This window comes from Onychomys torridus, chromosome X (genome assembly GCF_903995425.1).
Source record: "Onychomys torridus chromosome X, mOncTor1.1, whole genome shotgun sequence".
In the NCBI taxonomy this organism is placed as follows: Eukaryota; Metazoa; Chordata; class Mammalia; order Rodentia; family Cricetidae; genus Onychomys; species Onychomys torridus.
Window position 1 is genome coordinate 16,785,025 of NC_050466.1, and position 24,854 is coordinate 16,809,878.

The 24,854-nt window shown below is 35.9% G+C and overlaps 1 protein-coding gene across 3 annotated transcripts in view; it reads left to right on the forward strand.

Annotated features, from left to right (window-relative positions):
- Positions 1-24,854, forward strand: part of Wdr44 (WD repeat domain 44) — a 100,412-nt gene that overhangs the window by 60,660 nt on the left and 14,898 nt on the right. For all 3 annotated transcript variants that reach the window (XM_036174959.1, XM_036174958.1, XM_036174960.1), the window contains 7 exons: positions 1,499-1,635; positions 2,242-2,325; positions 6,915-7,021; positions 8,423-8,574; positions 10,486-10,624; positions 12,741-12,805; positions 20,795-20,908. In XM_036174959.1, the coding sequence (XP_036030852.1) occupies positions 1,499-1,635; positions 2,242-2,325; positions 6,915-7,021; positions 8,423-8,574; positions 10,486-10,624; positions 12,741-12,805; positions 20,795-20,908 (798 nt within the window). The remainder of the gene's footprint in view (positions 1-1,498; positions 1,636-2,241; positions 2,326-6,914; positions 7,022-8,422; positions 8,575-10,485; positions 10,625-12,740; positions 12,806-20,794; positions 20,909-24,854) is intronic.

Consider the following 24,854-nt stretch of genomic DNA (forward strand, 5'->3'; position numbering starts at 1 on the left):
GGATGGTTTGTAAGACTTGGATCTCTCATTCTACTGTGTAAGTCCTAGGGATTGGACTCAGGTCATCTGAGTTGGTCTTAAGTCCTTTTATCTGCTGAGTAGTTTCCCTAACCCTATAATGGTTTCTTACCTTTGAACTTAAGAGCAAGAAGTTGGAGAGATGGCTCAGCAGTTAAGAGCAATGGTTGCTCTTCTAAAGGACCCAGGTTTGATTGCTAGAACCCACACAGTGGCTTACAAGTGTCTGTAACTCCAGTTCCAGGGGAATCTAATGCCGTCTTCTGGCCACCACAGACTATGTACATGGGATATACAGACATGGATACAGCAAAACATCATACACATAAAATAAAAATTAGAATGTATTTATTGGCAGTTTATTCAGAATGAAGTTCTAAAACAAAGTAGGGTTTTTTTTTAGGAAGCTAGACATGGTAGTACACAATAATAATTTCAATACCAATAATAGCAGATCATTAGTTTGAGGTCATCCTGACCAACATAGCTATACCCTTTCTCAAATATGTTAAAATAATATTATATGTATATTTCTAAATTATACTTTGGAAAACAGTTTAACGTTTTCTCAAACTGTTAATGTTACCATGACCTAGCAGTTCCATTCCTATTTTTATACTAAAGAAAACTGGAAATATATCCACGCAGAAATGTACACAGATATTCACAGCAGCATTGTTCATAATTACCAAAAATGGAAACAGCCCAAACATGTATTATTGATAGATGAATCCTTAAATAAAATGTAGTATGTCCATTCAGTAGTATATTTTTCAGCAATTAAAGGGAATATGATATTGGTATTTGGATAAACCTTAAAAATAGCATGCTAAATGAAAGAATACAGATACAGTGTGTGTGTATGCATGTATTATACATATTTTTATTGAATTTATGAAATGTCCTGAATAGATGAATCAATACAGACAGAAAGATTAATAATTACCAGAGACTAAGAAAAAATTAAATGGGATTGACAGCTAATATTGAAGTGATTTCTTTTGTGAGTAATCAAATATTATAACTTAATGATCAATTAAGAACTATAAATATATTATTAGCCATTGAATTGCATATTTTAAGAGGTAATATTTTATGGTGTAAGAATTATATCTCAGTGTAAATGTTTAAGATTATTGTTCCCAGTAGTTACTATCTAGAAAAATCCTTAACTTAAAATTTTAAGGATTTTGTAGACTCAAAACAGATGAGGTCTGGATAGATGTCTGAGCAATTAAGAGTACTATTGCTCTTCCAGAGGACCTGAGTTTGAGTCCCAGCACCACAACTCACAACCAGCTATAAGTCCAACTCCAGGAGATCCAGCACCTCTGGCCTCTGTACACACACACACACACACACACACACATACACACACACACACACACACTACATACATATATGCAAATAGTTAAAAATAATAATTTTTAAAGATAATTAAGTTGCAAGTCATCTTGATATTATTTTTTTTTACCTCCAGGAAATTTTAGCCAGTGTGATGATTAAGAACCTAGATACTGGAGAAGAAATACCTCTAAGTCTTGCTGAAGAGAAGTTGCCAACAGGTATTAATCCTCTCACTCTACACATCATGAGAAGGACAAAGGAGTATGTAAGGTATGACTTAATGTTATTTAACTTTTATAACACTTCAGTGTGCTAGTGGTGATTTAGCTTTGTGAACTACAACTGTCCCTATTTAGTTAAATTCACTCCTCTATTTTAATCTAAAAGCAAAAGTAGCTCAAGAATGTATTCTTTACCTTTGATCTCTGTTATAGTCATATTATGTAGTTACTTGTGGAGACTATTCTAAATCTTAAAATCTCATACTACTTAGTTTCTTGTCACTTAAAATGATTTACTGCAGAGACAGAATCAGAGCATTCTAAAAAGCCATGTGTGAGGAGCACTTAGTCTTCTAAGTATTTGTACTTTGTATTATAGTGGGAAAACAGCTTTGGAGCAGAGCGATTGATATAGTAGGATTTTTATAAGCTTTTAAACTGCATTCATTTAAATTTTACACATTGCATCTTGCTTTAAGATTCCAGTCTAATCTTGGAAACCATTTAGTAATTCTCAGGTTATTCATTAATTTGAAGTTATGTAAACATATTGGTATCATTTTTCTTATTCTTATTGGTTGCTGTATAATAAATATAAGAAGATATTTTTGAGAAGGGAAATGGTTTCTTTTAAAATGACTTCCCCTTCTTGTAGTAATGATGCCACACAGTCTGATGATGAAGAAAAGTTACAATCACAGCAAGCAGACACCGACGGTGGAAGGTTAAAACAAAAAACGTGAGTTACTCTCCAGGGCTTTCTTCTTTTTAAATGTTTATTAGAAAAGTAAGAAAATGGGATGGAGAGATATCTCAGAGGTTAAAAGCTCTGCTTGCTCTTCCAAAGGTCCTGAGTTCAATTCCCAGCAACCACATGGTGACTCAGAACAACTCTGTAATGAAATCTGGTGCCCTCTTCTGGCCTACAGGGATATGTACAGACAGAACACTGTATACATAATAATAAAAAAAAAGAAAGAAAAGAAAAGTAAGAAAATTGCCAGGTTATTTTTTTTTATCAAAAAAATGTGATACAAAAGTGTTCTTGGCCACTTTTTACATTACAGTAAAACAGGTCCTTTAATGAGATTTATGTGCTAAATTCATAGTTAAACTCATTCCAGGGCTTCTAACATGATACTATTATTACCTTATATTACCACCATCCCATTGTTGTTTTGTTACTCATACTAATTGCCATCACCACACGTTGATCTACCAGAAAATTCCTAAGAGGATCAATCCTTGCCACATTGCTCGGACATATCTGCTACCATTTCATTTCAGTAACTTCTTCCTCATAATTTCTTTCAGCTTGAGAGAGTTGCTCTTTGGAATGGAATATGTGGTCTCCCTCCAAATGGTTTTAATCATGTTAAATTTCTACCCCACACTATCCCCTCCCTTCTATTGGTTGATTACAAGTTTCTTATGTCTGTGTAAAGCATCTGACATAAAGTAAATGACCAGTATATTTTTTATCATCCTTGTATTGTTTTCCATTGTAGGTACTAGAATTGTGAGTAGAACATCATTATTGTCCTTAGATATCTTCCCCAAAGTCTATTTATATTTCAACATAAAGTATGTGAGATTCTTCCTAACTACCCCAGTTCATAGCAAGTCTATAGCCACATAACTTATTTTTCTCTTTAGCATATTTTAATGCCATCTTCTTTTTTAATTTTTTTTTAATTTTCTAAGATTGTTTATTTATACAGAAGAGGGCACCAGATCTCATTACAGATAGCTTTGAGCCACTATGTGGGTACTAGGAATTGAACTCAGGACCTCTGGAATAGCAGTTGGTGCTATTAACCTCTAAGCCCCTTAATGCCATTTTCTAATTTTAAAAGCAAATCATTTTATCAGCATATATTTTACATGTTGTTCATTATGACATTTTCATACATGTAATGTATTTTATCATATTCATCCCTATTACCTTTTCTTCCCCCCACCACTCCTACTGATCCTCTTTCTCTTTCTAACTAATTACTCTTCTACTTTCATGTCTTTTTTACTCTTTATTTTTGGGTTTTCATGACAGGGTTCCTTTGTGTAGCGTTGCTGTTCTGGAACTAACTTTGTAACAGTCTAGTTGTCCTGAAACTAGCTCTGTAGACCAGGCTTGCCTTGAACTCATAGAGATCTACCTGCCTCTGACTCCTGAGTGCTGGGATTAAGGGTATGTGCCACCACTGCCCAGTTGTTTTTGTTTGTTTGTATGTTTTGTTTTAAATCACCCAATGAGTTTAATAAGAGTTACTTACAGGAGCATGAGCAACTTATCAGTGACTACACTGAAGAAATATTTCTCCTAGTAGCCACTAGCTCCCTATAGATCCTCAAGGAAGGCCAAAAGTAAACACATTTTAAACAGCTAAACAATGTGATATGGAAAGTTTATGATCACATGATTCTTCTGTTACCCCCACAAATACATAGTATATTAGTGGTCATGTGGATTGTGTCTGATTATGCATGAGTCACTAAATTGGCAATATTGCTATGTAAAGTCCAAAGTGAATGATCCACTTCAGTCTGATTTTTTTCTTGTGTATATTAAGGGACGTAAGACTAGAAAATATGTGCCAAAAATGCAAATATATGGCTAACAGTGACAACTGTCAGGATCCAAAGACTTAGGAATTGTTCAGGAAACAAACATTCAGGTGAGCCGTCATATAGTGTATGCCCTAAAGCTCATTTATATTCTACTTTGGCCTTCTTGTGTAAGTTCTCACTATATGGCTATATACACCAGCTCAAGATGACATGAACTCACAACTTCCTGCTTCTTAACCTGAGTATTGTGATTATAGGTATGCATCACTGTGCCTGTTAAAGCTCATTTTTCTAGGGAAAAAAATTCTATTTAAAAAATGTGTCTATTCGGTCCCATTATTGATTCATACATCATTTCTTAAATCTAGTCATCTAGTACCTAAGCTTCTAAAATAACAGAGAAGCTGCAAATCATGACATAGAAGTTGGCATGTCAGACTGTTGGGTAATATTCTGATTGCAAGATTGTAATCAGAAAATGATAAAAGGACCTATACATAGCACAATAGTCTGTGTATACAGTAGTTCTTTCCAGTCCTTTCTCTTACCATGATATACATGGAACATAGAAATATTTGAATTGAATGATGGGGTAAACCAATAAGGCAGCCAGTAACCAGAAGAGATTGGCCCATGGTTCTGACTTTTCCTGAATCTTAACAAGTTGTTTTGAAATCTGAGGAAGCAACTAATAATTGAGCCTAAGTGAATCTTGTTCAAAAGTTCCTGAGAATAGTACAAGTGGTAACTGACCCTATTCATCAATGAAAGGAAATCTAAATGTTCAGTACTACTTTAAAGTCATGAAAGTCTATAGCTAAGCATAGTGGTATACACCTTTAATCCCAGCACTTGGAGGCAGGGTTAGGCAGAATCTCTGTGAGTGTTAGGCCAGCCTGGTTTACAGAATAGCCACAGCTACCTAAAGGAACTCTCTCAAAAAACAAAAGCAAAAAGACTATTTTAGAAAGTCACATCTACAATGATTTAAATGTCTTCTTGGCTTTTAAATAGTTATCATCATAGTTTCTTTTCCTGTTGGAATGATAAAATACCCTGATAAGAGCCACTTAAGAAAGAAAAGGTGTATTTGGCTAACAGCCCATAATTGCAGGAATGTTAAGGCAGCATAAACTTGAAGCAACTAGTCATAATACATCCACAGTGAAGAGTAGAGAGCAATGAATTAATACCTGCACTTAGTGCTTAGTTTAAGAGTTCTTCACTCTTAAGCAATCCAAGACCCCCTACTCAGGGAATGGCGTCACTTACAGTCTTCCCATTAATAAAGATAATCTCCTCATAGATGTGTTCACAGGCCAGCCCAATCTAGACAGTTCCTTATTGAACCTCCCTTCTCAGGTGATTCTAGAGTGTATCAAATTAGCAATTAAAACTAAACATCATTGCAGTGAACCTATACTTATCTGTAAACTATAACTTTAGACTAGACACCTGATTTTGGTCTTAGAAACTGGTTTTATAGGAATGGTTACATAGCTCAATGGTAGAGTGCTCACCTAGCATATACAAGGCCCTGGGCTCAATCCCCAGCACTATAAAAATAGTTTATCGTCTTTGTTTTCTGATGACTGAAAGTAATAACAAATATCTATAAAACAGAAAATGAAAGTTTCTAATAATCTCACAGATGATTATCAAGATTCTCTATCATTTTTTTTGACAGTGTTGGTGAGTCAAAACTAGGGACCAGCACATGCTAAGCAAGCACCCTACCACTAGGTAAATAGAAATTAGTAATCAGTGTTGGAGTGTAGTTTATACCAACACTTATTTATCCATTCTGCTGTTGATAGATGTTCATATCTTTTTAATTGAAAAGAGAATAATTCAAACTTGTTTAGAGACGCTTTGATGCTTGTTTAACTTTAGATTTGGGGGTGTCTACTGGGAAAGCTCAGGCTAATATTATTTCTGTGAATACCCAGATGAAAGAGAAAACATAATAGGTCTTCTTAGACTTCCCAGGTATTCTACTTTGTAGATAAATGACTTTTTTTTTTTTGGTTTTTCAAAACAGGGTTTCTATGTGTAGCCCTGGCTGTCCTGGAACTCACTCTGTAGACCAGGCTGGCCTTGAACTTACAGAAATCCACCTGTCTCTGTCTTCCAAGTGCTGGGATTAAAAGCATGCACCACCACTACCAGGCATAAATGACTTTTTAACCCTTCCTTCTTGTTGGTAAAATGTATTCTTAGAGACAAGTCTCTAAAGTAGTCTTTTCAAAATTATAACTGCATATTTATGGCTTCACCACAACTCTCCAGATTAGATTGTCTGAGGATGGGTCCCCATAGATCTGCGTAAACATGCATGCCCCTTCCCACCCCACATTGCCAGTCAATTATTATTCACACTTGAAAGATATGGCTCTAAAATATACAAGAACTGTTAATTGGGAGAAGTCACATTCATACATATTTTCTTTGAAGGATATTGACTTGAATATGTTTTTTCCATAAAACATGGAATCTGGTGGGGCTGAAGAGATGGCTCAGCAGTTAAGAACACTGGCTGCTCTTCCAGAGAACTCAGGTTCAATTCCCAGCACCCACACAGCAGCTCATCAGACATACCTTCAGGCAAAACACCAATATACACAAAATAAATTTAAAAACCAAGGAATCAGAGAACTTGAATACCTACTATTAATGTTTTTAAAGATACCTCTTAAGTTTGTCTGTAGATAGTTCACTTTGCAAAATTGTGTCAATGCAGTTTTGTGTCTTTTTCTTCAGGACTCAACTAAAGAAATTCCTTGGAAAATCAGTAAAGAGAGCAAAGCATCTTGCTGAGGAATATGGTGAACGGGCTATAAATAAAGTTAAAAGTGTAAGAGATGAAGGTCAGTAAAATAAGCACATTTCAACTGAATAGTCCATTAATGTGTATTTTCTAAATTTAGTTTATTTATAAGAAGCACTCTGTATCAGTGAATATAACAAATTTTTATAGTCAATATGTTAGTATTTCAACATACAATCCTGTACAAGGATTAGGTAGAAATTGGTTTGTCAGACTTTTTGGCTTTTAAAGATATTTTTAAGGAGCTAGAGAAATGAATGTGTGGTTAAGAGCACCGGCTGGCTCTTCCAGAGAATCCATGTATAATTTCCCAGTACTCTCATGGCAGCCTAGAGTTTTCTGTAACTCTAGTTTCAGAGGATCTGACACCCTCTTCTGGCTTCCATGGGTATGAGGCACACACATAGTACACAGACATTCATGGAGGCAAGACACTCATGCCCATAATAATAAACAGACTTTAAAACTGTTTTTTTAATTAGGTAAACTTGGAACCAGGGAATTATTTCATTGTGTAAAAGCGCTTGCCATGCAAGCCTAATGGAGTTCCTTGGAACTCAGGTAAAATCTAGATGCTATAGTATGCATCTGTATAGGCAATATTTTATGATGACATAGAAGATGGAGAGAGGAGAATTGTACTCAAGTTCACAGGCCAGCTAGTCTGCAGCATGTAACACAGCAGAAGAAGAAAAAAGAGAGACACTGCTTCAAAGAAGGTGAAAGGCTAGAACCACTCTCAAAACAATATCCTCTGATCTCTACTCTTATGCTATGGCATGTACCCAGCCACATACACACACACACACACACAAAAAAAAAAAAACAAAACACACACACACACACACACACACATCTAGGGGCCAGCAAGATGGCTGAGTGGGTAAAGGAGCTTGCTGCCAGAGTTCAGTCCCTATAATCTATGTGGTAGAATGACAGAACAGACTCCACATGTGCCTCATGGCATGCACATGTATGCACAATAAACAATGTAAAAATAGATTTTCTTAATTCTCACAAATTGTAGCCCACTGTGCCTTTGTCATTATTGTGCTCATTTGTTTTTTATTAATAAGTGCATATAGTACTCACACAATGCCATATACTCTTTTAAGAATTAACCCAAGTGTTAAAATTTAATCTCATAACACAGTAAAGTGAGTATGAGTATCATTATCCTCACTTTATAGGAGAGAAAACTGAGAAGCATAGAAAGGTTGAGTAACTTCTCTATGGTCATACAGATTATAAATAACAGCTGGATTTAAATTCAGCCCATCTAGCATCAGACTCCACTTTCTCAACCAATATGTTATATAGTAATAGACAAATTTTGCTTCTCTATTTACTAAAAGTATACTTGATGATCAAAGTATTTGAAAATACGATTGTAACTAGATATATTTTAGCCATTGATGAATTTTGTTGCTTTTGTCTTCAGTGTTTCATACTGATCAAGATGACCCTTCATCAAGTGATGATGAAGGAATGCCATATACAAGACCAGTTAAATTCAAGGCAGCACATGGTTTCAAAGGACCTTATGATTTTGATCAAATCAAAGTGGTTCAAGATCTTAGTGGTGAACATATGGTAAGCAACCATTTCGTTTTTCATGACTGGTAGTGTATTTTTTGAGGCTTCTATTTATCTTATCTTTACCAATGTATGTACGTTTGCTAATCAAACTCAAGAACAGTACATTTATATTAATATATTTAAATGAATAGATAATGCAGCGTTTGTCTCTGAATTATTGTTTAAGGAGTAATGTTTTAGGCTGAGTATAATCTCTTGGGCCTATAATCCCAGCACACAGAAGGCTGAGGCAGGAATATGAATGAAATCAAGGCCAGCCTGTGCTACTTAGGGCAAACCAATTTCAAAATGAAAGTAAGATTTGGAATAAATGAGCTCTAGGCTTTATTACTGAGAAAACACTATGCAGAGAGGCCAACCTTTACAGCACTTAAATTAGAAAATAGTCTGTCACTTATAAAAAATATTTTAAATATTCCCAATCACAATTTAAATATTTCAGGGGTAGGGATACTTAGAGCATTTGCATGTCATACATAAAGTTCTGCTTTCAGTCCCTAAGCACTTTGAAAAAAAGGGTCAGAATCCCAAAGTGTTTTCCACAGTAAATGTTTAGCCAAGATAGAGATAGGTAGAGGTTTATATTCTTTCATTTTCAAAATTCCCAGACTAGGGATGTGGCTTTGTGGTTCAGTGTTTCCTTCATATGTATGAGGCTCTCTCTGATCCCTAACACTGCAGTGTAGATGAAAATACTCAGGTTATGTTGCAGTTTCTACAAATCCAGGAACATAAGGAAGATAGCAGTGAAAGCCAAACCTATGTGATCAGGGAATCAAATAAAGCCTAAGTGTTGCCCCAGCTACACAGTGGCTATAAGCAGCAGATGGTGGAGCTGAGGATCGAACCCAGGGCCTTGCGCTTGCTAGGCAAGCGCTCTACCACTGAGCTAAATCCCCAACCCCATAATTGCAATTTTTGTACTAATAAACTATGCATCAATGTTTTAATTTTTATGATTTCATTTTGGAACTTACTGAATTTTCTTATACTATATTGAACCCACCTTTATTTTCTACTTTGTAAAAAACCCATTATATTGGGATCCAAATGATGGTGTTTTGTTTTGTTTTGTTTTGTTTTTACTGTATTTGACTTTTATGGAAATGATTGCTATTTAAATAGATTAACAATTGCTTCTAACTTATACAATCTTTCTTCCTTGAGAATCTTTAGGCAGGTAATCTTTTTAATACACCTAAGTCTGTGTTATAATCTTACTTGTTAGAATAGGATTTGGCCCTTCCTAGTAAAGACTGCTATTTTTTAACACTTTTCTGAACGTATACTTCTCCAATGTTTTTAGTTTCTATAGAGAGTCTAGTCATGTACTGTAGAGAGAAAAGCAGAATAAGACCACACTATTTAGGTACTTGGAAGTATCTCATGCTATGGGCCCCACAACTAAGGTAGGCTAAGCCTTGTTCCTTTCAGTCCTAGTAGGGATTGTTAGTAACATGTAAGGGCTTTCTCTTCCTCCTTCATATTCAGTTGAGGGACTGAAGTTTCCAAGCTGTGCTTTGTGCTTTTCTAAATAATATTTCTAGCCACTTAGGGACTCTCATAAATAGCACCTGAGGTTGCCCCCTGACCTCTACATGCATGCCCACACACATGCATGCATACATGCAACCAAAATAGCCCTTGTTTTATTAGTATGTGAACATAGTTTAGAGTTTTAAATTTCTTAGGTTAAACTATGGGAAATGATAAGATCCTAACAGACCTTTCTTCTAAAAGCTTCCCTTTGTGATACTTTAGCACCATTGCACCTATTGTGGCTAGGAGACATGTCAGGAAAGTTAGTGTTAGTTTACTATAAATAATGTGGCAGAACTTTAAAGGTTGGGTTAAAGGAACATCTCTTAAGCTTGTAAAGTCATTTTGAACCTTCTGTTTTCATAGGGAGCTGTTTGGACCATGAAATTTTCTCACTGTGGCCGATTACTTGCCTCAGCTGGACAAGACAATATAGTGAGGATATGGGCCTTAAAAAATGCTTTTGACTATTTCAACAATATGCGAATGAAATACAATACTGAAGGTATTTTTCATTTCTTTAAATATCTAAATAAATCTGGAATTTTGCGTTTTAAGTGCAATAGCATCCTCAGTTCCCAAATTCAAAATGCTTTGTATTCTGAAACTCATTAAACGTTGGGAAAATGCTCAAAGTTTTCTAATTTTAGAGAATTTCAGATTTCATTTTTTCAGATTAGGGATGCTGAACTTAGAAAGACCATGCAATTATTTAAAAATCCAACAATTAGCCAGGTGGTGGTGGAGCACGCCTATAATCCCAGCACTCGGGAGGCAGAGGCAGGTGGATCTCTGTGAGTTTGAGGCCAGCCTGGGCTACCAAGTGAGTTCTAGGGAAGGCACAAAGCTACACAGGGAAACCCTGTCTTGGAAAAAAAATCCAACAAGCTCCAAAATCTAATAAGGAATATTCAACTGTATTGCTCTCTTTAGCTGGCCAGTCATTTGTAGTAACCACTACTTACCGTAAGAGCTATTTTCTTGACTGCAGGGCTAAGGCAAGAAGGTTAAGAATTCAAGGCTAATCTGGCTTATTTACCAAGACTGTTTCAAAAACTAAATAAAAATAAGGCAAAGAGCAATAGCAAAAATCTCTGGACCTAATGAAAAATACCACAAAGCTTTTGATTTATGCCTTTTTAAGTATAATATGTAATTTTATTAACCAGTTAGAAATTACTTGGTTTCCCCTAGCAACCTTCAGTTCTATCCGAAATTAAAATAAAAGATCGAGAGGGCTGGAGAGATGGCTTAGAGGTTAAGAGCACTGGCTGTTCTTCCAGAGGTCCTGAGTTCAATTCCCAGCACCCACATGGTGGCTCAAAACCATCTGTAATGAGATCTGGTGCCCTCTTCTGGCCTGCAGGCAAACATGCAGGCAGAACACTGTATACATAAATCTTTAAAAAAAATAAAAATAAAAGATCGAATTAAACTGAAAAATGATAATACTATATATACTCACAAAGTAAAGAAAGGTTGCTAAAATAGCCATGAAAAGTAAATTAAGTTTGTGGATATATGAAATCAATGGATATTTGAAGAACTGTTAACTGACAAATAAAGCCAACCTCTAAATACTATGAATATATGGTAAACACTGACTGTACCTAAACAAAATATTCGTGTTATGTGATGATTTAAAAAGAATTCAATTAAGTAGGGACTCTGAATTTATGGGATAACTTATAATTTTTAATGTAACAAACCTTATTCACAAATCATCCCCTTCCTAATCATCTAAGGTTGAAAATAAGAAGTTAAGAAATGGGAGAAAATAGAGTTAATCATTGGTGAGAATATAGAATACAATCGAAGCACCAATTTAAAGAACACAGAAGTTTCTCTTTCAGTCAACTGTCTAGTTAGACCCTATATTTTGTTTTGGAGAATTTCTTGGTATTAGAAATTGAACCTAGGTCCTCAAGTTCAGGCAGCTATCATTAAGCTCTATAATTAAGCTATATTCTCAACCTCAATCCATTTCCCACTTAAAAAAAAAAAAACTTACGAAGTGACAGTATCTCATTGATACCCAGTCTGGCCTTGAACTCTCTTTGTAGCTCAGGGAGGCCTTGAACTTAAGATCTACTTGCCTCAACCTCAGGAGTATCTGAGATAATGGTGCTGTGCCACCAGTACTGGGGAACCTCTATTGTTTAGAAAACCTTGTGAATATCCTTAATGTATGTCATAGTACATAATTGATGATGTGACAAGACAAAGTTAAAATGGGCTACTTGTATAGTGAGTAGGCTTTTCCTGTTCTACCTGGTGAGGCAAAAAGACTGTTTCAGTTGCTTTAAAACCTGACCTCAGCTCAGAACTTCTTGGTCTTCTGTTATTTCCCCTTGCTCCTTTTGTAATTAGTAACAATAATGAAGATGAAATGATACTTTGTTTACTAATTTAGGGAACTGGTTAAGCTGTTTTATTCAAATTGATCAAAATGATAAAGACAAATGTGTGGGTGCTTGTGTGGTTATAGTTCACATTTAGAAAATGTGTTTTATTTAGGGTATTATATTCCATGACTATTATTATTAAATTCAGAATATTTTTGTTGGTAGATTAGTGTATATACATATATGCTTTATTAACAATTACTGTGCTGTTTTTAGGCCGTGTGTCACCGTCACCATCTCAGGAAAGTCTAAGTTCATCAAAATCTGACACAGACACGGGGGTATGTTCAAGTTTTATGATTACTTTTGTTAAATTCTATGATTTGTTTGAAGCCCTAAAATAGTTTTCAATTATAAATAAGTTCTGTTAAGGCATTTAATTAAAAGTAACATGTAATATTAGAAGTCTTTCTTCTATTAGTATCCCCAAGTGAAAAATTATCAAGTTTCAAGATTGCCAAATGGTGAATAATATTATTCAAGTTACCAACCTACTGTTGCATACTTAAATAAAACATAATCACTTTCCCTCAATCCAGGTTTAATATTTTTAAAATAATAATTTTATAAGTTAACTATAGTTAAATTCTTCTAATGTCATTTTATTGCCACCAGGAAAAAGATACTTCTTGATAATGCCTCATACTGCCTTTCTAACTCAGCTCTAATACTCTGATATCTGTGAATTCTACTTTCCGTGCTGGTCTGTGTCCTAAATTCAACACTTTTACATTGACATCTTTTCCCATGTGTTTGCTTTGTCCAGAAAGCCCTGTCTGAATTCAGCTCAAATATCTTATGTTCTCTTAGTAAATGTTTTCCTAAATCCAGCAGGCAAAATTATTACTCAGTGTGTTTTATAATATATCGTGTGTATTTTCTATTTATATTGCTTACCATATCTTCCTTCTATTTAGGCTTTGGACTAATTCTTGACACCTTACTCCATGCTGACTGTAGTAGGTGTACATTTATTGAAATGCTGCTTCTGTGCTTTTATTCTAAGTTTATGTAGATGCTTCCAGTCTCCTTTCTTTTTATTCAAACTATGCCCATTCTTCATGGGCCACTTTTTCTCTAAAGTCTTCACTCACTAATGCATAGTGACAATTTTAACTGCTTTGCTTTTAGGGAAAGGGGTTTATTTATTAGTTTAATTTACTATAAAGCTTCTAGGTATTTATTGCTTTTAAAAGACAGCCTATACTGCATAAGACTGTCTTGAATATGCTTAGCAGCTTATATATTCATAACTACTTCTGTGTAGCCTCCCTACCCCAGATCTCTAAGTGTAATTACAATGTTAATTTAGAATAAGACATTATAAATGAGAACTATTAAACTTCTTTAATAAAAAAGTTGATCATTTTTCTTATAATATTTGATTTTTTTCTTCTGAAATAATTGAATGGTCTATCATTTTCAGGAAAAGGCCTCTATTACATGTCTTTTGGGGTTTGGTGTCTGGAATTATTCTTAACCTAACTCTAGATCCAGTGGAGCACAATTAGCACAGTGGAGATCATTTTTATATGCATTTTGTCTGGCTCATGGTAGTGGTGGCTTACCTCTTTTGAAGTGATTATTCATGTTTTAGAAAATAGAGTACAGTTGAGCAGTGATGAGCCAAGGTCACTCACCTACTACTTAGCAGTGTTCCCAAGCCTAGCTGACTCCTATGACTCCTATCATGCTTCTCTTAATTCCCAAAAGTAGCTCAGGAAGTATAAGAGAGGTGCATGCTTAGCTTGTCCTGCTGTCTAAATGCTTAAAGACTTTGTAGTATTGACTTTAGCATGGACTTTCAGTCTTCTCAGTTTCTATGAATCCATAATCTGACAAGAGTGTAGTATGGTGATTCTGTGTAAAATTTCTTCTTGTTGCTATAAATTGTAAGGGTGCTTTTTTTTTTAACTTAGAAATTAGTGTTTTTCTTGGGTAAATTTTTTGTCCAATATACTTTATTGGTAGAATGTCAATGAGTATTAGTAACATGTTAACTGCTGCTTAAAATTTTGGAGGGAATATTTCACTAAAATTTTGAGGAGGGAATAGATCGTTAGAATGAAGAACTTGAATAAAGGGAGCTATCACTCTAGAAGAAATTGAGAAAATGTGTGACACTTTATAAATCTATACTTTAGTGCTATTAATAACTAATTTATAGATAAAAAAGCTTTGAAATATTAAGTAACAGTTTCACAGTTGATAAATACTGCATTAAAGTTAGTATCCAGCTCTATCTCTACAACCTAGGCTTTTAAGAATTATGCTACACTAGTTGCCATCTTGATAGCTGGGACTTATCTTCATTCAGTCCAAAAATATCGATTATTGAATTTCTACCACATATTAATCACTATTTAAAAAACTATTTGAAGAAATAGTAAACAAAGAAACAAGACAAAGCTATGTTATAAAGATTATATGGAAGAATACAATTTTATAGGACACATTATTGAGGACCATCAAAATGGTTCAGTAGGTAAAGGTGCTTCCCACTAAGCCTGACAACCTGAGTTGGGTCCCCAGAACTCACATACTAGAACAAAAGAACAAATGTCCATGAGTTGTACTCTGACTTGCATGTATTCATACACATACACAAACAAATGTAATAAATAAGTTTTAAAGATACTTTATTGAGTTATAACATACAAAAAGCCATATATTAACATATATTATTTGGTGAGTTTGGAGATAAATGTACAACCATGAAAGCATAAACACAATGAATGCCAAAAACCTACCCATCAACTCCAGTTGTTTCTTCATTCTCCTTATTTGTTAATTTTTATGATAAAAAATTTTGAACTAACATTTTTTAAATTTTAAGTGTATAATACAGTATTATTAACCATAATCGTTGTTCTATGCTCTCTAGTACTTGCTAATTTTGTATAACTGAAATTTTATACCCTTTGAATAATACTATTTGGTTTATCTTTCCCCTGATCCCTGGCAGCAACCATATTCTGCTTCTGTGAATGGAACTATGTTATGTTACATTTATCATTTATGTGGTATGATATAGTATTTGCCCTTCTGTATCTAGCTTACTTTACTTATTTTCTAAGCTTGTTCTTGTTATCATAAATGGCTGCATTTTCCTTTTAGAATAAATAATATTCTATGATGTGTATAAACCACATTTACTTTATCTATTCCTCTGCCATTAGATATTTGGGTTACTCACATGTCTTGGCTGCAGTGAACATGATAGTGCAAATCTTTTAGATTCTGACTTTAATTCCTTTGGATATATACCAGGAAATAGGATTACTGGATCACGTAGGAGCTCTATTTTTAATTTTCTAAGAAATCTCCATACTGCCTTTCCTGGTGGCTGAACTGATTGACATTCCCACCTGTTGTATATAGAGTTACATTTTCTCCAATTTCTTGCCAGCCTTTATCAATGTTTTTCTATTAAGATAATTTTTCATATAATATATTCTGATAATGGTGTCCTCTCCCTCAATTCCTCTCAGATCCCCCCTATTTTCCCACCCATCCAACTCAGTGCCATCTCTCTCTCTCTTTAGAAACCAAACCAGTAATTTTCAGAAAAGAATTTTTAAAAGCATAAGAAATACATACACACATAAACAAAACCTATAAAACACAAAACCAGAATCCCTAATATACCAGCAAAAGACCAGTAAGGTTAAAAAAAAATGCCCAAACAATGCAGTGTAAGACAAAAACTCCAAAAGTACCATTGAGTTCATTTTGTGTTGGCTATCTTCTTCTGGGCATGGGGCCTGCCCTTAAGTGTGGTTTATACTGGGTGAGACTCAATCAGGTTGGTTACTCCCACTACATTTGTGCCTTTATTACACCATCATGTCATGCAGGCAGGCCACCATTGTAGATTGCAGCGTTAGTAGCTATACTTTTTTTTTTATGATAGCCATCATGACAACTGTAGGGAGATACATTGTTGTGTTTTTTTTTAACTTGCAATGGTACAAATCAAATCAACCTGATGATTAATGATGTTGGATGTCTTTGTGAATACCTATTCACCATTTGTATGTTTGCTTTGGAACATGCCTGGCAGTTCCTTTGACTTTTTTTTTCTTTTTTTCTCTTTTCTTTCTCTGAGTGTGTGTGTGTGTGTGTGTGTGTGTGTGTGTGTGTGTGTGTGTGTGTGCGCGCGCGCGCACGCGCAGATCAGGGCTTGCTTCCTGCATGCTAGGCAACAGTTCTAACACTGAGCCACATTGGACCTTTGGACCATTTCTAATTGAGTCACCTGATTGGATTTTAGTTTAGCTTTTTTACTGTCCAGTTGTAGAGTTCTTTATAAATTTGCATGTTTGGATGACAAATAGTTTCCTCCATTTATGTGGCTGCTATTTCATGTGGTTGGTTGTTTTCTTTTCTTTCTTGGTTTTCAAGACAGGGTTTCACTTTGTAGCCCTGCCTGTCATGGAACTTGCTTTGTAGACTAGGCTGGCCTTGAACTCACAGAGATCCGACTGCCTACAAGTGTTGAGATTAAAGGTGTGTGCCACCACTGCCAGGTGGTTGTTTACTTTTCATGCAAGAAGTTTTTTACTTTGATGTCTTCTTTTTTTGGGGAGATGTGATCCAAAATTTTCAGTGGGTGTAACAAAACCTGCAATGTTTTTTCTTTTATGTATACACCTATGATAAAGTTTAATTTATAAATTTAGACATAAAAGATTTAATAACACATTATAATGAAATAGAACAGTTATAGTAATATACTGTAATAAAATGATAATGAATGTTCTATTTCCCTTTTGAGTCAAAATAAATAACCAAAATTGCAGAATGCAAAACTGACAATAAAGGAGGGTTACTGCAATCTCCCATGTCTCATTTTCCTTTTATAGATTTTTTTGGTAGCATAGCTAATAAATCATTGCCAGACCCACTGTCTAGAAGATTTTTCCTTGTTTTTCCAGTTTTACTGTGTAGACTTTATAGTCAATTCTTTAATCCATTTTTAATTGATTTTTATGAATGACATAAAATAACCAAAAAAAGATTATTAAAAATATTGAGAGACTGGAAGACTGGGGGTAGAGTGCAAAGGCTCTGTATTAGATCTCCAGCACAAAAAAGTCAGGGAGAAGAAAATCAATGTCTAAAAAGAGGTCTGGTGGTAGGGAGGGGGCAGATGGTTAAGAATACTTGTTGCTCTTGCAGAGGATATAGATTCAGTTTTCTGCACTGACGACATAGTAGCTCACAACCATCCCACACTTCAGTGCCACAGAACCTAACACCCTCTTTCTGACTTCCAAGGCATAGGCATACACTTGGTATATATACATGCATGTAGGCAAAATGGTCATAACATAAAATAAAACAAATATTAAAAAAAAAAAGATTTAAAGGCCTGGAATCACTGTTAGGGGCATTGTGTTTAGGAGTTAATGAAAAATAAATATTAAGCAAGAAGTTGGCTTTTATGTAATAGGGCAAGACGATTAATGGTAAGTCTTATTGGGGAAGTAAAATTTAGGGAAGAAGTTGTTATCTAGAAGTGATTGGTAAAAGCCCAGAGCTCAGTGTTCTGGTTTGCCTGCATGGTTCTTGTGAAGATTTTCTTATAAACTTTGAAAGTTTTCTATAGGGCTGGAGGTATAGTATAGTATTAAGAGCCCTTGTCTAGCAAGCATGAAGCTCCTGGATTCCATCCCCAGCATCAAAAATCAAGCCTCCAGTATAGACAAATAATAATTGTTGCTTTTTTTTCTACCCCATGGCTACTGTCCTAGTTCAAACTCTCATTTTTTTCCTACATTTTAATACTTTGATGATTTTTATTATTAAAATGTATTTGCATTCCCTTTCCTTCTTCCAACCCCCCCCATACACACACACACACACACACACACACAGAAAATATGTTAATATCACCTACAGAGTATGGTTAGTGTTGCTTATGTGTACATGAATTCAGTGCTGAGCACTTGTTATTGTATAGGCAATTGGGGGGCTCATCCCTTGGGAGAAAACTATTTCTACCTCTCTCAATATCTGTTAGTTGCCTATAGTTGTTTGTCCAGTGGTAGGATGCAGTGACATTTCCCCCTTCCTCATTGCATGTCTTATGGTGTTCTCTTTGTTCTAGTCTTGTTTAGATAGCCACATAGTAGAGGTATCATGGATGAAGCTTCTCTGTCATTTCTAGGAGACACAATCTCACAGCATATATCCTGGTCCTCTGGCTCTTAAAATCTTTCTGCTCCCTCTTCCTCGATGTTCTCTAAGTCTTAGTTAGGTGTAGTAGTTGTATTGTAGATATAGCCATTGGGGCTATGCACCATCTGATCAGTTTTTCTCTGCATTTGGACCTGTTGCGATTTTCTGTAATGGTCTCTGCCTGTTGTGAATAGAAGCTTCTTTGGTGAGGGCTGGGAGCTACACTTAATCTGTGGGTATAAGGATAAGTTTTTAGAATGCAATTAAAAATTATGCTTGTTTAGTAAAGTGGCAGTAGTAATTTCTCTTCTAAGATCCATGACCTCACTAGCCCTAGGTAGTTAGCTAGGTTTCTAATACCAGGCATGAATTTCCTCCTGTTGAGTAGGCCTTAAATCCAATTATAGTTGTTGGTTACTGCCAAGATATGAATGCCACTGTTACAGTTTTAGGGATATCCCATAGTACTTATTGTTGTGGTTCATAGGCTTCTCAGATTGCTTGTCTCTCTTGGCAGCTTGCATAGCACTTTCCTACATTATGAAAGTTAGTCCTTAGGGAGGAGGCTTTCAGGTCAAACCCAGCTCAGCTCTTCCTAGACTTGTATTTGAAGTTAAGCCATCACTCTTTTTTTGGTTTTTCGAGACAAGGTTTCTTTATGTAGCTTTGCGCCTTTCCTGGAACTCACTTGGTAGCCCAGGCTGGCCTAGAACTCACAGAGATCCACCTGGCTCTGCCTCCCGAGTGCTGGGATTAAAGGCATGCGCCACCACTGCCCAGCTTTCAAGCCATCATTCTTAAAGTTATTGTTTTTTCTATCTCCATTTGCTTCATCCAAACAGTCTTTGACATTGTTGAGTTTTCCTTCTAAAGTTTCAGTCAGATCAGGTTACTTTTTCCTTTTCAGAATTCTATATTGGTTCTCCATGTCCTTATACCACCAAGACTCTTGAGCTACAAGTTTGAGATCCTTCATGAAATGGTCTCCAAGTACCTTTCTAACTTAATATCTTTTTATAGTTCTGTGAACTTTTGTCTCCATCCTCACCCTAGCTATTTATTCTTTCCTAAACATGAAAGGCTTAGCTAGCACTCTGTATTTTGTTTCATGCTACATGCTCTAAACCAGTAGAGAGATAGCTGCTGGGTAGTGGTTGCACTCCTTTAATTCCAGCACTTGGGAGTCAGGGGCAGGTGGACCTCTGTGTGTTCCTGGCTACCCTGGTCTACAGAGCTAGTTCCAGGACACCCAGGGCTACACAGAGAAACTCTGTCTCAAAAAAACAAAAAACAAAAAAAAAAAAAAAAGGAGTTGGATAACTTACATTCTGCCTTGATTCTCTTGTTCACAGGTGGCTATGTGACCTTCTAATGTGTTATTTGGACCTACAGGGTTTTTCTTAATGTCTTCATATTCATAGTGTTAATTCCTATCTCAAAGAGTTGCTAGGAATCATTCAGATGATGAATACACAAAGCATGCACTAACTAATTTTTTTTATTTTCTACACACTTCTGTGAAATAACAGAAACCTAGCTAAAAATGGCTTAAGTAATGAGGAAGTGAGTCTAGAGGTAAGGTTTCTTAGGGTTAGTTAGTTCAGAAGTATCTTCAGGGACACAGAGTCCCACCAATTTTCTGCCTTTCACTCTCTTTTGTCTTGGGCCTTTCCTTGCCTTATGGTTGTAAAAGGGCAGCTTGTAAATGTCACTTGGAGACAACAATGTTCAAAGGCAAAAGAGGGGAAAGTCTCTTAAGTGAGCTCTGTTGAACCCACCCTGGGGCTAAACTTGTCATCCTTGGGAAATGGAGTAAGCTAGTCTTAAAGTAGTTTAGCCTAGTCATGACTGAACTGCCCAAGCTGGCCCACTTCTGAAGAAACAGATGCTAAGAAAAGGCCAAAACAAAGCAAGGGCTCTTTTCAAGAGGGAAAGGAGTGCTTTAATTTGTTACTGCCTGAGAGAGAGAAAGGTGGTAAGTAGCAGATCAGCAGCAACAGGAGAGTCTCCTTGGGTGGGAAAAGTCTGAAGTTCTTGTTTGGATAGCATTACATCCCAGTTGTAAAGTCTATTTTATGTCTAACTAGGTATGTAGCGGAACTGATGAAGACCCAGATGACAAAAATGCACCATTTCGGCAACGGCCATTTTGCAAATATAAAGGGCATACTGCTGATCTCCTTGATCTTTCATGGTCTAAAGTAAGAAATTATTATTTGAATTATGCATTAATTCTGTATGACTTTGACATTAGGATTTTTTCGGGGGGGGGGGTTCAAGACAGGGTTTCTCTGTGTAGCTTTGCGCCTTTCCTGGATCTCGCTCTGTAGACCAGGCTGGCCTCGAACTCACAAAGATCTGCCTGCCTCTGCCTCCCAAGTGCTGGGATTAAAGGCATGCACCACCACCACCCAGTGACATTAGGATTTTAAAATGTCTTATTTTCATGGTTGTTACACTAGCAAGCAAAGGCTGTCAACTTTGTGAAAGTTATTTATAAGCTAATCTAAGTTCTCAAAAGAGGAATTTTAAGTGTTGATATTGCTTAACAGTTTAGATCCTTCTATGTATTATTCGCCGTTTGCTTTTTATAAAATGGATATGACTTCAGCTACACAGATCAAGTCTGGTCCATTTTTAAGCCTGCTTTAAAGCTTAACTTGCTACCTTTATGCAATTACTGATTTTTTTTTTATTAAAAGTTCATTTTGTGATGCTTTTCCCATAGAGCACTATTGTAACAGTAGTAAAGAGACAATTTTGCCACTAAATACTAAATTTAAGGAGATATCTCAAATTTTAAGTAAGGTGTTTAAATACGAAATACCTCATTATTTTTGTTTGATACTTTAAACTTTGTCAGTAATCAGTATCTAAAATATGTTTAAAATTTAAGAGAGAACGTAATATTTGAATACCATGACTTGAGAAAAATGAACTGTGTTAACTAGACAATACCAGAGATACAAATGTTACCCATAACATTAATTGTATCAGAAAAAACCTTATGTAGCACAGAGATATTAATGGCATGTTTTGACAAACTAAAGCTGCACCTGAACTCTGTTTGTTTGTTTGTTTGTTTATTTGTTTATTGAGACTGAGTCTCTGTAGCTCAGGGTGGGCTGACACTCACTCTGTGATCCAGGTTGGCATCATACTCAATGGGATCCTCTCACCTCTGCCTCCGTATCTACCTCTGCCTGCCAAGTATTGGGATCAACATTCCCTGCTGTGTAACACCTTTGAATCAGTGCATTTTTGAATTGCTGGTTCTCTTTAGGTATCTGGGTATTTTATATAACCCATCTGTCATAATCAATCAGTATCTCTCTCTCCATTTCTCTCTGTGGTCTGCTTTTTAAACCAAATATCTTACAAACTTGGGGACCTAAGTTTGATCCCAAAAATTCACATAAAAAGAAAAGCCAGGCATAATGTCACATTATAATCACAGCACTGATAGGAGGAGACCCATGTGGCTCTCTGGTAAGCCAGCCTAGCCTACTTGGAAAGTTCAAGACAAGTAAAAAACCCTGCCTCATAAAATAAGTAGCAGTGGGCTGGAGAGGTGGCTCAGCGGTTAAGAGCACTGGCTGTTCTTCCAGAGGTCCTGAGTTCAATTCCCAGCAACCACATTGGTGGCTCACAACCATCTGTAATGAGATCTGGCGCCCTCTTCTGGCATATAATCAGAACTCTGTATACATAATAAATCTTAAAAAAAAAAAATCTTGTTAAAAAAAGTAAGTAGCAGTGTCTGAGTAATAACAACTAAGGTTGTCCTCTGACCTCCACGTACATGTATATACACAATTTAATGCACATACATGAACACAAAGAGGAACAAAGCCTTTTGTGAAAACATTTTTGAACTTTTAGTTCTCAAAATTTTAAATTACATTTATTTATTTGTGTGTGTGCACCTGTGTGCACGTATGTGCATGGGCATGTGTGCCAAGGTGTGCATATGGAAGCCAGAGGATAAGTGGGAGTCAGTTCTCTCCTACCATGTGTGTCCCAGCGATTGAACTCAAGTTATCAGGCTTAACAGCAAGCACCTTTAACCTCTGAGCCATCTCGATGGCCCAAGAACCTTTTTACATATAAAGAGGTTTATGTCAGACAGTTTTTATATTTTAATTGACACATGAGAATTATGCATATTAATGAAGTATAATATAATATTTGTATATAATAGATAATGATTAAAAGTCAGATTATTTACATCTCTACCTCCTTAAAGATTTACCATTTTCTATTTAGTGCCATCAGACTCCTCTTTTCTAGTTACTTATAAAATGTATAACAAATTGTTATAAATTACAGACACTTCCTGTACTATGGAATACTAGAACTTATTCCTCATACCTAATTACATTTTGGTGCAACACTAAACAGACTCAGCAGGTTCTCTTTCTCTCTCTCTCTCTCTCTCTCTCTCTCTCTCTCTCTCTCTCTCTCTCTCTCTGTGTGTGTGTGTGTGTGTGTGTGTGTGTGTGTGTGTGTGTGTGTGTGTAATAATAATAGTCAAAGAAAAAGAGACCATCAGTTCAAGGGGGAGTAAGAGAGAACATGGGAGAGTTTGGAGAGAGGGAATTAAAAGGGGAATGTGTTGTAATTATATTTTAATTAAAATAAAAGAATAAACTGAGTTCCTATAAACATCTGCCTACTAGATATTCTATATTTCAGATTCAATCTGTTGTTCACCTAACCACCTATTTAAGAGCATAACTTTGGAGCCAGACACCCAGGATTCATATTCTAACTGCTTTGCCCCTATTGTTGTAGGATCTTTAGCCACTTTCCTTAAACTTTACCATACTTCACCTGCAAAATAGGCATAATAAAAGTAGCTTCTTTGCAGAGTTACAGGGAAAGATTAACTGAGTAAATACAAAGCACTTATATAGGGCTAGAGAGATGGCTCAGCAGTTAAGAGCACTTGCTGCTTTTGCAGAGGATCTGGGCTCCATTTCCAACAGCCACATGGTGGCTCACACCCATCTGCCTCTCCAGTTCCAAGGTAGGCATACAGTACTCATACATTCAAATGGCAAAACACTCATACACATAAAATAAATCTTAACAAAACAAAATAAGCATACCTACTTAGCACACAATAAATGTTCAATTAACATTACCTGTGAGTGGGGCTGGAGATATGGTTCAGCAGTTAAGAATGAGTACTGCTCTTCACAGAGGACCCGAGTTTGGTTCCCAGCTTCTTCAGGGGCATTTTACAACTGCCTATAACTCCAGCTCCAAAGGGATAAAATACCTTTGTTCTCCACAGGCAACTACACTTAACATTCAAATAACCACCCCCCCATACACACACACACACAAAATTAAAAATAAAAATTAAAAACATGATCTATGAATGCACCAGGTAGAGGATTTTAGGCACCAAGGACACCAAACTTAAGTATTTTATATGTGTTCTCTTTTGTGTTATCAAAACAGGTAAGATCACTGATGTTTATCAAGGATTTGAAAAAGGAGATTTGTATGAGTTAAGGAACATGCTGACAGGTGTGTAGTTATGAGTAAAGAGTTGAATTCACACTCCATGTCTTTAGAGCAGTACTCTCTCACCCCATTCCCATGTCACAATAGCTCATCACCCTACAAAAGCTAACATACAAAAATTGAAAATTCTGGATATATTGCAAAGATACAAGAATCATAAATTCTTCCTTTCCTGCATTCTTTACAAATTTTGTAGGTCACAGAAATATTTAGTGTTTAGTCTATATAGTTGCCTCATGACTGGTGCCAGTTTGTAAGCTGAGGCTTCTTGATTCTTGATATCATGAATACTAGTCATAAAAAGATAAATATAGAAAACAAGGATATAACACATTGAAAATTTTTGTGGATGCTATTCACATTAATTTATGTGTGTGTGAACGCATGCATGTGAGTAGGGGCGTGCATGCCCACATGCACACCCATGCACATGGAGGTAGGGCAGGGCAGAGGACAATCCTAGGTGTTGTTCCTTAGGCAGCCTCTACCTTTGTTTTATATCAAAATATGTTTATTGGGCTGGTTCCCACTCATCATGAATCAGGGTGCCTTTGATGCTGCTTCCTCCTGAAGGAGCATCCTTCTGTCAGCCTTTCCTGACAATGAAAAATG